We start from the raw sequence: 14660 nt of genomic DNA, 5'->3' as shown, positions 1-14660 counted from the left end.
TTGAGCAAAGATAATGTAATGTTAGGAGGGTTGTAAGGCGAGTTAACACTAATGTGGATGAGTTTACAGCTGATAATATGGACATGAGTGATGTTGATTTTAAAGATGTGTCCAGAGATATAGGGAGAGTTTTGGACAATAGCGGAATTGTCAATTTGTAAAGGAAAGATATGGTGATAATTTTTGCTATAAGGGTAATTATATATACCACGACCACAATGTCGAGTTAAGTGGATATTTGGGTATAATTAAGCTGATAATACCGGCTTTTCAGGGGAAAAATGATTCAAAAGTTTATTTAGAATGAAAGAAGAAGGAGGAGTGGATTTTTGAATGTCACAATTATCTGGAGCCTAAGAAAGTCAAGCTTGTTATAGTTGTTTTTACTGATTATGCCATTGTGTGGTGGGATCAATTAATGAAAAATTGCATGAGGAATTTATAAGAGGCAAGTTGATACTTGAGATGAGATGAAATCCCTTATTAGGAGGAGATTTGTGTCTAGCCACTATAATAAAGAATTGTATTAAAGGTTGTAAAGTTTAAGTCAAGGTATAAAGAGTGTTGATCAGTATTTCAAGAAGATGAAACTTTCTATGATTTGAGATAATATTAAGGAGGATATGGAGGCTACTTTGGCTAGATTCATGAATGACTTTAATCATGATATAACTCATATTGTGGACTTGCATCATTATGTGGAGTTGGAGGAGATGGTGCATATGGTTGTGAAGATGAAGAAACAACTTAAACAGAAAGGTACCATTCGACAAAGCCAACAATTATGCCTTTCAAAACCTTAGAAACCTAATTGGAAGACTAACATTGGGGGTGGTCAATCATAACATAATAAGAAGGGCAGTGCCGAATACCCTTGAGAAAAGAAAGGCACCTTAACTGTTGTTAAAGGTAACAATGTTACTCATACTTCTTGTAATTGTGACATTAAATGCTTTTGTTGTCTGATTTTTGGTCATATTGCTTTATAATGTCCAAATAAAAGAGTCACATTTATGAAAACTAATAACGAGGCTGAGACCAATGGGGAGGATGAAAAGGAGAAGATGTTATCATTAAAGGATGCTAATAATGCTTATATTGAGTATCCAATTGAGGAAGAGGCACTTGTGGTAAGGAGAGCATTGAATATTCATATTAAGATGGATGATTTGGAAGGTTAGTGGGAGAACATATTCCATATGATATGTCATGTTCATAACAAGGTATGTAACTTAATTATACATGGTGGTAGTTACATTAATGTAGCTAGTACTTAATTCGTAAGAAAGTTAAATTTGCACACTACCTAACATTACATACCTTATAAATTACAGTGGTTGAATGATAATGGTGAAATGAAAGTGAATAAGCAGGTTTTGGTTGTTTTTTCTATTAGAAAGTTTTGTGATAAGGTGTTATGTGATGTTGTGCTCATACCAGCTAGTCACTTGTTACTTGATAGACCATGATATTATGATAGGAGAGTTATGCATGATGGAGTGATAAATAGGTTTTTTTTAGATGAATAAAAGACCTATAACTCTTGTATTTTTTACACCTAAGCAAATATATGAGGAGCAACGAAAATTAAAGAAGCAGAAGATGGTTGAAAAAGAGAGCTTGTATATCAAAGGAACATTCTTTGCTAACAAGTTCTTCTTGAATTTCATGATGATGCCATTCTTTGACTTGGTATTGATTTATTGACCTTGAAAGATGTTTTCCATGATACATATTCGATGCCAAATTTTTTTAAAGAAGGAGAGGATGATATGAACCAAACGAAGTCTGAACTTGACCTTAAAATGTCTACTAACTAGTTTTGTGAGATTGACATATCTCTTAAATGATACATTGAAACGAGCTGAAATTTTATAAGGAGATGCTAGACACATGGAAATATAGTTTGGTAAATGTTTAGGTCAAATAGAGTTAGCGAACATATTATTTCAGAGGGTCGAAGTTACTAAATAAATCTTGTCAAATCTGCCAAACTAGACCTATGTGTATTGTTTAGAACATATTTGGATCTGCATATAGGATTTTGCTGCAATTCAAGTTGGGATGAAAATTAGACATATCAAGCTTTCCAACATATATTGTAGGCCCATTAAATCATTCAGATGTGTGAGAACAATGTGTTAGAAGTTAGGATTGAAAACTTGCCAATAATGTGCAAAAATTAAAGATTCGAGCTAGATGGATGAATTTTAGCATGAAGAATTTGTTATTTTATTATCCTATTTTATTTATTTAATTAATGTTGAATAATTATTTTTAATTTAGGTTTATTTTAGCCCATCATATATTGTTTAAGGGTTAATTGACTATATTATGTATTTTAGCTATAAATTTCAGCAGTAAGTTGGAGAATAAACATGAGTTTTTATTTTGTTTGTTTATGGAAAAACAACATTTCTTTGTAGGAACAAAGATCGTACACTAAGTAATCGAAAATTAATTAACTTCATGATGTCATTCACATACTTAGGATTCTTAGATACAAGGTTATTTTTGGATCCAAGTCTTTTTCCAATACCTTTGGTTCCTAAGTACAAGGTTACCTTTGGGTTAAGGTTTTGACAAAGTTGACTTTTGATTTTTCGAGTTGTCATTTACTTCATTGGGGGTTGCTTGACCATATGATCAAGAGGTTCACATCAGTGTGTGTTTCATTTTTATTTTTAGGTCTGTGTTCGTGATACTATTAGCATAGGAAAAAGTAACATAAAAAATCAAAATAGATCTACCCTTTTACTCTTCACCAGCAATGGTGTGTGGGCTCACATATCGCTAGTGATGGAGGTGCATGGAGACCACATTCAACCACTGTTTCTACACCACTAGTGCACTCCATTTGCTCCCTAAATCACCAAAAACTCGTCTAATCACTTTTGGAAGATTGATTTATAATCTCAAATAATTGTTTGGAAAAATCGATAAAATGTTGTGAATTTTGGGACAAAACCTCATTGTTGTATATAAAATTTGGATTGTTTGAACACTATTTGATTTAAATTCATTTATGTTTTTGGTTCGATAATTTACGTTAAATTGCAAGTTTATTTTTTGGGTTATGGTTGCTTTTTTGATGTTAAATGTTGGTTCATGATTTATGTTTGGGTATGTGTTGATTTATTTTAATTAAGTTCGTGAAATTAATAAGATTTGTGTGAATGTTTTGACGTTGTTTAGTTTTGAGTTGATAATTTGCTTTGAATTGATATATTAGTTAAAATAGCCTTGAAAAAAAGATTTTATTTGTGTCTTGCCAAACATGCTTTTTGTTCAAATTTTTAATTTTGAAAAATCATCTTACAATTAATTTTGAATTCCCTACTTTTTTCTACCCCACATATTGAAATTATGACCTACACGCAAGATTTTGTTTTGGTATTAAACGAACTAGTTCCTTTCCACAAAAACAACAACAAAAAATCTTTCTTTTTAAAAAATAATTTTTATTTTAAATTACATATGATCAAGTTTCTCAAAAATAAAAAAATCATAAATATTAATAATAAAAAAAAAATAAAAGGAATGATTTAGCATCTTTAAATATAAAAATTCATGGAAAATAGTATTTTTGCGTGCATTTTTGGATTTAATAACCCATTTAAGAAACCAATGAGATCTTGGCCTACATTTTAAAAATACCAAATAAATTATTTTGTTTATATGAATATTAAGGATTACAAACTTATATATCATAGTTATTAAACCCAGACCGACCCGGGGTTGACTCGAGACCAGAGACCCAGGACCTAGTGGCTGGATCGACCTGGGTTTGTTAAAATACCAGCCGGTGCAATGACTCAGCCAAACCCGGTCGACCCATGACTCGGGCGAGACCCGATGTTTTTTTTTTTTTTTCAAATGTGGTTTTTCTTATATACCTATTTTTTCATATTTTTTTAGTTAGTTATTAACACTTTTTAAAGTTCACTATATAATTATTAGAAAAGTTTTTTATTTTTTCAATATGAGATTTGAAACCCTTTAGTATATATACTGTATATTTTCAAGAAAAAAAAATTATTCTTTCAATGTGAGATTTGAAACCCTTTCGAGTATATACTGTATATTCCTAAGAAAAAAGTTATTTTTTCAAAGTGGGATTTGAAACCCTTTCGTGTGTGTGTGTGTGTGTATTCTATGTTCACAAAAAAAAAAGTTATGTTTTTTCAATATGGGATAAAAAAACCTTTGGGTTTAAATACTTCAACTTAAAAGGATAACATAATATCTTTTCAATGTGGGATTTGAAGCCCTTTAGTATATATACTCTATGTTCACATGAAAAAAGTTATGTTTTTTCAATGTGAGATTTAAAACCCATTAGCATATATACTTTTATGTTCCCAACAAAAAGTTATTTTTTTAATGTGAAATTTGAAGCCATTTCGTATATATACTTTATATTCATAAGAAAAAAATTATGTTTTTTCAATGTGGAATACAAAACATTTTGGTTTAAATACTTCAACTTAAAAGGATAACATAATATCTTTTCAATGTAAGATTTGAAACCTTTTAGTATATGTACTCTATGTTCATTAAAAAAAAAAGTTAAGTTTTTTCAATGTCGGATAAAAAACTTTTTAAAATATTCTTTTAAATTTCATTATTTGCAACATGTATAGCCTATATTCATATGATTTTTTTCTTAATCTTTTCATATGAAATATTAAAACTCTAAATATATATTTTTAAAATTTTTCCGGGTTGACCTGAGTTGACCCATGAAACCTAGGACCCAGCTCCTTGGCCGGGTCAACTCTCGGGCCGGGTTTGATAATTACGTTATATATAAGATGTATTCCCTATATTAAAAGAAAAAAATACAAAAAAATATATTTTGATTCTAGAATGGTTAGATTTTAACCTGATAAGATAAAGATCTAACTTATTTTAAACCATAGACAAATCAATGGTTAGAAACAACAACAACACCTTAGTATATATCAGACAAACAAACAATGCAACTTATCTTAGGTAAAATGTATTTGTGGAGATATGTCCTTATACACAACTAGTCCTCCTATCTACACTATAAGATTAATTATAATTTCTAGTGATTAAAATACCAAGTGACAATCCATCTTTCTATTACTGATAAAAAAACAAGAACTCCTTATTTTTTTCTCATTACTAGAGAAATCCTAGCTCGGGAAAAAGATTACCGCCATCCTACACATACAACATTTATTGTTCTCGTTTGGTATGTTTAATATTATTATGGTTTAATTTAGTGCACTTTGAAGAGTTATAAAAACTTGATTTCTCATTGCATAAACCATGTCAAGTTTATAATTTGATTATTCATGTTATTTATCTAATTAAAATTGAATTAAATTGATTAAAATTATTAGGTAAACACAAAAACTATAATCTTTTTTTTTTTCACTATTAAGAAAGGGAAAGAAAATTCAAATGACTAATGAACTAATTCAATAACCCATGCCCTAGTAAATCCTAGGAACCGATTTGCAAATATGGATATGCTTACAAAAAGTTTTTTAACCTTGGAAACCTAATTTGCAAATGATTAAAAATCTCAATGGCAAAATAGCAAAAACAAAATGTAAAGTGAAATCACAAAAAAGCCCTTCAACTTCTAAATTTTCCAATAATAATTTCCATCTCAAACTGGCAAAGATAGTGCCAATCGAGAAATTAGGTCAAACTGGCAACAATTATCATTCCAAATAAACTAACTCCTCTTCTTCCCAAGATCTGTTCGGTCCTAATGCTTAGCTCTGTTGCACTCACAGATTGCCATATGGTTTCCTTTCTTGTGAAACAAACCAGTAAATTCCTTTCTTCTCTTGTATTTTTTGTACCCTAAACTTTTATTTTTTGAATTGACAACATACATTAATTATCCTTTTGCCAGGGATTTTAAGGCTGCATTATTTCTGGTTCTGCTGCATTTGCACGTGCTTGGTTTAATTTATTGGGTTTTGAGCTCCAAAGTTTCTTGCTTTACTTGTTTCTTGCCCAATTTGGACACAGTTAGGGTTTAATTTATGAGGTTTTTGAGTTCCAAAGTTTCTTACTTTAGGGCTATGGCTTTATGGGGCATGCCTAGTTTTATGGGTGGTTATGTTTTGACTATTACAATGGAGGCATGGTTGGTTATAAACAGAGTATTTCAATTACTGAATGCTGGTTTGTTGGATTGCCTTTTCATGTCATGGTTTTTTTATGTCAACCACTGATGTTTGCTTGTTAGAAACTATTTGATTTTTTTTCTTTGAAACTTGTGCTTATGGATGCAAAGTTTGTTACTCTGGACTTGGAAATGGTTGAAATCGGAGAGGATTTGTCTTTTGGTTTTCAGCAGCAGATTTGTGTTATTTTAATTCAGGTTTAGATTTACAGGCTGAATACTTGTGAAAATTGCTCAACAATTCTTTTAATGTGTTTTTGTGAGGCCGATTCCCTATTGTTGTCGGCGATTCATATACCAGTGAAGCCTACAGTAAATGTCAATTACTCTGACAGTACTTCTCTTGTTTTCCAAGTTAATCATAGTTCTTATTTATGCTCCACCTGTACAAATCTGCAGTGCCCGTGTGGATGTGAGAGTTGAAAGTGGATTTTTCTCGGGGCTTGTGGAAGTTCTGCTTTTCAGCCTGGTCATCTGAATTGAGTGATGGAGTGCAACAAAGATGAGGCCTTCAGGGCGAAGGGCGTTGCAGAGAGTTTGATGGTAAAGAAGGATTTTCCAACAGCCCGTAGAATTCTGCTCAAAGCCCAACAACTCTATAAGGATTTGGAAAACATTTCTCAGATGCTAACTGTTTGTGATGTGCATTGCACTGCCGATAAAAAACTGTTAGGGACTGACATGGACTGGTATGGCATCCTTCAGATTGAAGAGACAGCTGATGAAGCAACTATTAAGAAACAGTACAGGAAATTTGCCCTCCAACTTCATCCTGACAAAAATCAGTTCCCTGGTGCTGAATCTGCGTTTAAGTTAATTATGGATGCCCAAACAGTGCTTTTGGACAAGGGAAAACGGTCCTTGCATGATATTAAACGCAAAGCTTCTATGAGTAAACCTGCACCACCATACCGGCCACCACAGAAGGCAACCCACTGCTCAAACTTTACTGGCTTCAATCCTCACTACAGTCAATCACAACAGCCAGCCTCTCAACGTGATTCCTCTAATGGCCGGCCAACTTTCTGGACTGCCTGTCCATTTTGTACTGTAAGATACCAGTATTACATAGAAATTATTAACAAACCTCTTGTGTGCCAGAGTTGCAACAGATCCTTTTTTGCATATGAAAGGAGTGGACAGGGGCTACCGACAGAACGTAACTTGAATCAGTCATCATTTCCGCAAAGGAAGAATATCCCAAATCAGACTGCTAGCAAAGTGGGGTTGGGACGCCAAGAAAATCTGAACACTGTGCCATCTAAAACAGAGTTCCGTTCAGAAAAAGTAAATGGTAAAAGAAAGAAGCAAGAAGAGGAGTCCAGTGAAAGTTGCAACACTGAAACTGATTCTGATGAAGACTTGGCTAGTGAGGAAGATGGTGATTTTAAGGCTGAGGTGAATTTTGAATATAAAGGAGAGCGCCCAAGGCGATCTGGACGGCAAAAGCAGCATGTTTCTTATAAGGAAAATCTGAGTGATGATGAAGACTATGTGAGAGATCCAAAAATGGCCAAGTTGAGCGGATCGTTCTGTGAAACTGAAGAGGAGAATGTGAATGAAATGAGGGAGGATGTGTCTGACAAAGAAGATCAATCTAGTATAGCTGCTGATGTGAAAGATGAAACCGTCCTGAAACCAGAAGAAAGTAATGGAATCAAGGACACCGAGAATGTGAAGGGAAAAGAAAAGGTAGAAGCAATTTTCTGTCAGAAAAACTCTGAGACTCCTATTCGCTTGTCATCAGATTCAACCTCGCAATCCACATCAGATCCGGATTCATATGACTATCCCGATCCTGATTTCCATGATTTTGACAAAGACCGGGGTGGTGAGTGCTTTTCAGTGGGGCAGGTGTGGGCTGTATATGATACCCTGGATGCCATGCCTAGATTTTATGCTCAAATCAAGAAAGTTGTCTCTCCTGAGTTCAATTTGCGGATAACCTGGCTAGAGGCATGCCCAGATGATCAGAATGAAGCTGAATGGGTTGAGGTGGGCTTGCCTGTGGCTTGTGGTAAGTTCAAAAATGGAAAATCTCAATACACTGACAAGCGGCTAATGTTTTCTCATCTGATTGATTTGGAAGAAAGTGGCCAAAGAAAAACTTACAAGATATTTCCTAGAAAGGGGGAGACTTGGGCCCTCTTCAAAAATTGGGATCTCAAATGGAAATGTAATGCAGATGCTCATCAGGATTATGAATACGAGTTTGTTGAAATTTTGTCTGAATATGCTGAGGGTGTTGGTGCACGTGTTGCCTTCTTGGGTAAAGTGAAGGGCTTTGTGAGCCTTTTTTGTCGGATTAGAAAGGAAGGGATCGACGTGTATGAAATTCCTCCAGCTGAACTGTTCCGGTTCTCCCACATGATTCCATCATTCAAACTGACAGGCAATGAAAGAGAAGGTGTGCCAAGGGGATCTTTTGAACTTGATCCAGCTTCTTTGCCTAAAACAATTTTAGAGACTGCCAATCCTGAAGATCTCAGAGAGGAGGTTGGCAATGCTCATTGTGATGGATCATGTTCGAGATCCTCAGACAAAGCAAAACCTGAAGTGGTATGTGAATCAGGTACTTCGATGCATCAGCCTGACACAAAAGGGACATCTCTGCTATCTGAGGATAATTGTGGCAGCATCATGGAAGATTGCAGTGCCGTAGATGCTATTGAAATTCCAGAATCAGAATTTTTCAACTTTGACGCGGAGAAATCCCTTGAAAAGTTCCAGGTTGGTCAGATCTGGTCACTGTACAGTGATGAGGATGGCTTGCCAAAGTACTATGCTCAAATTATGAAAATTCAATCTGACCAAGGTTTTAAGTTGTGGTTAAGATGGCTTACTCCTTGTTTGCTGCCGAAAACTGTGATTCAGTGGCAAGATAAGAAAATGCCTACTTCTTGTGGAAGATTTAAGGCAAAAAATGGAAAACTAAACTACTATTCTTCTACCACTTCCTTCTCGCATCGATTAGCCGTAGAATTTGATGGTAAGAGAAATGAATATACCATTTTGCCAAGGAAAGGTGAAGTTTGGGCTCTGTACAAGAATTGGTTCCCTGAAATTAAACATTCTGACTTGGAGAATTGTGAATATGATGTGGTGGAAGTCCTTGATCAAAATGATTTGCAGATTAAGGTTTCACTTTTAGAACGTGTAAGTGGTTTCAACTCAGTTTTCAAGACAAAATTAATAGGGCTGTCGGCTCATACACAGGAGGTTCTCTGTACCGAGCTGATTAGATTCTCCCATCAAATTCCTGCTTGTCAACTGACAGAAGAGAGGGGTGGCAGTCTCAGAGGCTTCTGGGAACTTGATCCTGCAGCTTTGCCAGTTCATTATTTTGACCTAATTTGAGATGATAGGTTGATTAGTCTAATGCTGTATATTTTTGTTAGACCTTCTGTCTCATGCATGCTTCACTAGTGATGACATTTCTTCTGTCAGGTTGAACCAATGCTTCCACCATGTCCTAGATTTTAATCTTGAAAATGCTCATGAATATGCCGAACTCGATGTTTTCTGCAGTATACGCACTTTTATTACTTGTCTTCCTGCTTTCACTGGGGAAAGAAGCTGCCGGCCTTTTGTATCAAGCTTGCCTTCTGTTTATTCCCCGTTTTTTGTCCCTCCAATGTTGATATGCAACTTGGTCAGTTGGGTGACAAGTCACCGCCAGGATTAGCTAATTAGCCAAAGCTATGAAGGTTAAATTTTCTTCACTTTGCTCATTTTGCTGTTCCCATTAAAGTTCGTTTATTTTCCTATTAGGGTGTGGAGGTTGTCTGTTAGCAGTAACATCCACTTGTTTCTATTTTGAAGAAGATTATTATTTGTGAAGTTACTAATGTATTGGACATTGCTCTTATATAATTATTGTCATCGAGATCTCTTTTTGAATGCTTGACATGCTTCATTTGTGCTGGATGTCCACTCCCTCTAAGAGCACTTGGGTGGACTTCATGTCCACCATTTGTTTGGAAACGTTTGTCCCATAAGCTCATTTTACCTCAAAAAGACGCTTTGAATGAGGCTGCGGGCCTTGCAAATGCATATTTAAATGCGGTGCAGGTGCAATGCAATGGTTATTCTATAGATTGACCTGGTAATGGAAAGCTAGAAACTCCCTGGCGTTTGATGTTTATCACACAGATCTTACTTTGTGCCTTGATTTATCTACGACTGGTTTAGAGGAATAACTGAAACGGAATAGTGGGAGTGAGCATTCAGTGGTCCAAGTAGAACCGGAAACCCACCCCCCAAAATTTTCACGAGATAAAAACAGGTGGTGGCTGTTTTTTACCACAAAGGCATGGCTGCTGGAGTTGTCATTAGAAATGCAGAAGGCTAACTGATACTGAAGTGAATATTCATTTATATGAACAAAGTCAGGTATAAATTTGATTTTAAAATATATGTTAATTAGTTTTACGAGATAATGTATGTTTCTCGAATTATATATTGGATCAAGTTGAGATTTTACATGGAGATACAAGATATACAGAAGTATATTGTGGTAGATTTATAGATCAAATGGAGTTTCGGAGCATGTTATTTCAATAGGTCAAAGTTATTAGATGAATCTTGTTAAATTTACCAGACTAGATCTTCATATACTGTTTGTGATATATCTGAAGTTACAAGTGCAATTGTGTTATTAAAGTTGGGCTAAAAACAATATATCTCAAGCTTTCCACACATATATTGGAGTCCTAGTAATTCATTTATACAAGAGAGAACAATGTATTTGAAGTTATGACTGAAATCTGCAAAAAATATATGAAAATTGAAGATTCAAGCAACATAGAGAAATTTTAACATAAAGATTTGACGCGGGACAACAAATAAAAAGAATTAAAGCAAGAAAAGAAAGAAGCTTTAGGGAAAGAAAGAAGTTAGAGAAGAAAGAAAGAAGCTTGAGAAGAGAAAGAGAGGGGGATTGGATGGATGCAAAACTTGCAAATTTTCATTAATCATCAAAAGTCCCTTAACATTTAGAGAAGTAGGGTATTTATACTAAAACCCTAACTTGAATAAGCAATTGGGCTTATGGCCCATTAAATAAAATATCCAACATTAATTAAATCAAGCCCAACAAATAAAGCCAAATTAATAAAACTCAACTGAAAGTCCATATAAATTAAACCCAAAAACATAAGTTAAAGCCCGATTTCTCAATGGTTTGGACTATCCTCCATCGTCTATGATCGTACGCGTGCATAAATAATGTTTCCGGTTCGGTGTCCCCATCAATTCTCCCGGGGTTGGAAGAACTCGACCCCGTCGAGTATAGGTCAAGACAGCTCCGATAATGCTCTCAATGACAAGGATCAAGCTGTTGTGATGTTCTTCTGATAATCCAAGTATAGTCTGAATCTGGTTGTCGAGTCCATATACTGGGATTTGCTGAAGTTCACCATCCCTGGTAAAAACAACTTGTGCATTCAAAGTAGCATTAATATGTTCCTTTTGTGCCAAAAATATGGATAATGAGGTAGGGGTATCAAAAGGAGCATCAGGGGTAGGCTGTATTTTATAAACACTGAGGTCTTTCATGTTCAAAGTAGAGCTAATATCAAAGTTTAATGGCAATTTAATGACATAATTATTTGATTTAATCATTTGCAACACTTTGAATGGTCTAGCATTACTTACTTGCAATTTATGATCGGTTTCCAAAGGACACCGTTCAGGTCTAATCTGTATCATGAAATAATCTCCAACATTAAGTGCATCATGATATTTAAGTAAGTCAGCTCGAAATTTGTATTGTTCATTACTTGCTTGAATTTGTTTCATGATCTCAATATGCAAATTATGAACTCTACATTGTAATGACTCTGCTAACTTAGACATCCTATCATGAGGAGATATGGGAAGGTGTTCTATCGGCTCCTCAAGTTTGTAACTATGAACACTAAATGATTGAGGGTGTGGAATGAGACAAACATTGTTTGAAACTTGTGTAGATATGGTATGGACACAATCAAGTAAACTAGGATTATCTTCATCTTCCTCATAACGTGCATGTGGTAAGGGGTCAAGAAATTCAACATGTTGCTCTAAACTTATGATGTGTTGGACACCAAGCATGTGGGGTGAGGAATCAGATAATTAAGGAGGACTAATATCATGAGACTCTTCTAAGACCATACTTATCTCTATAGGTGATTCCACTGAAGAGTTCCTTAAAATTTCCTCCATCATTAAAGCAGACATATCAGACTCTTTCTTAACCTCATTCTCAAGCTCATTGGGACTCAGTGTGTTGGGTCCCTCTTCTTGCACATCCTCGTCATCTAGGTCACTAAAATCCTCAAGATTAGGCTCATACACTTCAACACTACAATATTCTTCTTTACCTAGATCCTTGTGTTTTTGGACGACTAAGGGTTTCGAGGTGCAATCTAAAGAGATATGACCAAAACCTAAACAATTAATACACTTAACCTTTGAACTCACCTTAGACACTGCATTGACAACTCGTTTACCCCTATCTTTCTTACAAAGTTGGGCGCTATTAGGATTAGGTCTATGGGGTGAAGCACCTAACAAAGAATCATTACTTCTGAATTGGGACCTAGTAGGGATACTAGAAGAGTCCTGATGATTCTTCCACTGATTCTTTGTGACCAACTTGTAGTCTTTAACTAAGGTATAAGCTTGGTTAAGGGTAGATACACCTTGAAATACAACTTCTCTTCTAAGATCATCATTTAAGCCTCTACAAAATCTACGCAAAGTCATAGCTTCACTCTCTCTTATGGCACATCTAATCATGTAATCGTTAAACTGCCTTATGTACTCATTGATAGACTCATTCCCTTGTTTTAGATTGTTCCATTGGTCTAAGAGTTTATTCCTATAAGACTGGGGTACGTACTTTTCCTGAAGTTTTTGTTTCATTTTGATCCAATCAGTTATAGGAGGTTTACCTCTCATCTCTAAACAATCCTCAACATCTCTCCAATAAATTTTGGCTTTATCAATGAGTTTCATCTTAGCAAATCTAACTCTCCTATTATCAGACAAATTATGCCACTCAAAGAATTGATCCATATCACGAATCCACATATCAAATATCCAAGGGTCATGACGACCGTCAAAAGTGGGGGCTTCTATTTTGTTAGGACTCAAGACTCGCTCATCAAAGTCATCATGTTTAGAGTAACCTAAATGATGGTCATATTGGTGTCGCTCAGAGTGATCTTGTCCATAATGATTATTCTTGTGATATTTATTGGTCTTTGAGTACCTTATTCGAAAACTCTCTTGGGGCTCAATTCTTCTAAACATGTTGATCACCTAAGTTTGCAGTTCCTTTGAAATGATCATCAGGGTATCACTAAAGGTTGAGTCTACGGTAAGTGTAAACTTGAGCTTAGACACTAGATGATCGTGACACAAATGCATGCAATACTAACTTATAAATGGAATTGAGATCACAAAGGGTTCTTGCATGTAACATCACAATACAAAAAAAAAACTAATTTTTTTTTTATCTTTTTTTTTTTTAAATGTGGAGATTAATCAAGAACAAATTACACTAATAAAATTGTAAGCATGTAATACTAGAATTTTTTTTTTTTTTGTAAATGATTAATCAAACACGATGTCACAAGCGAGAACTTATAATTATCAAATAGAACAAGATATTAGCTATCACTAATGAAAGAGGTTGATGAACATAATTAACAATAAAAATGCTAGGTGAATTTTTTTTTTTTTTTTTTTTTTTTTTGAGAATTTTATAGGCACAAAAGTAATATTAATAATAACCTTGAATGACAAGTGAAAAACCAAGAAAAGTAAACTTCAACAAATAGGGGAGAGTGATTCACCGACTAGAGTGCTGCGAGGAGGCTGAAATTGGCTGGAGCTGACGTGGCAAACTGGATGAAGTGACTGCTGACATGGCAGATGATGTGGCCAGTTTGCTTACATGGCAGGTGACGTGGGTGATCATGTCTGACGTGGAAGGTCACTGATGCGCTGACGTGTCTAGGTTAATTATTTTCTCAGCTACTGTTCTCCTTCTTCCTGGCTTCGGTGCCCTGTTGCCGTTGCTGTCGGCGACGGTGCACGAAGGTTGCTGATTCTGCTCAGGTCTGGCGGTGCGAGGGACGATGCGGTGGTGTCGCTGCTGGACGGCGTTGTGGTGTCGCTGCTGGACGTCGAAGGCAGTAAATCGGTGAGGACTAGTAATCGGTAGTTGTGATCGGCGTTGATGTAGAATGGCCGATCGTCTTCTGGGAGTGATGTGCAGGTCTTCTCGGTGGTGTCTGCGGCTGCTGTGATGGTCTGAGGCGCCGTTGATGGCGGGGCGCCGCTGCTGAAGATCGAAGATGAACAGTGATGAACAGTGACGATGAACACGATGAACAGTGATGATGAACACGATGAACAGTGTTTTTTTTTTGTTGTTTTTTTTTTTTTTATCAGAACAGTAGTTGTTTCTGCTTCTTCTTTTTTTTTTGAACAGTAACGA

At 35.4% G+C, this 14660-nt stretch overlaps 1 protein-coding gene across 1 annotated transcript; it reads left to right on the top strand.

The window, feature by feature from the left end:
* Nucleotides 1-5646: 5646 nt before the first annotated feature.
* On the top strand, nucleotides 5647-10076 carry LOC118034567 (uncharacterized). Its single transcript, XM_035039908.2, has 2 exons — nucleotides 5647-5810; nucleotides 6572-10076. The coding sequence occupies exon 2, from the start codon at nucleotides 6659-6661 to the stop codon at nucleotides 9527-9529; it is 2871 nt and encodes a 956-aa protein (XP_034895799.1). The 5' UTR covers nucleotides 5647-5810; nucleotides 6572-6658; the 3' UTR covers nucleotides 9530-10076.
* The last annotated feature ends 4584 nt before the right edge of the window (nucleotides 10077-14660 follow it).

Source organism: Populus alba, chromosome 10, assembly GCF_005239225.2.
Source record: "Populus alba chromosome 10, ASM523922v2, whole genome shotgun sequence".
Classification (NCBI taxonomy): domain Eukaryota; kingdom Viridiplantae; phylum Streptophyta; class Magnoliopsida; order Malpighiales; family Salicaceae; genus Populus; species Populus alba.
This window is presented reverse-complemented; position numbering and strand designations above follow the sequence as displayed.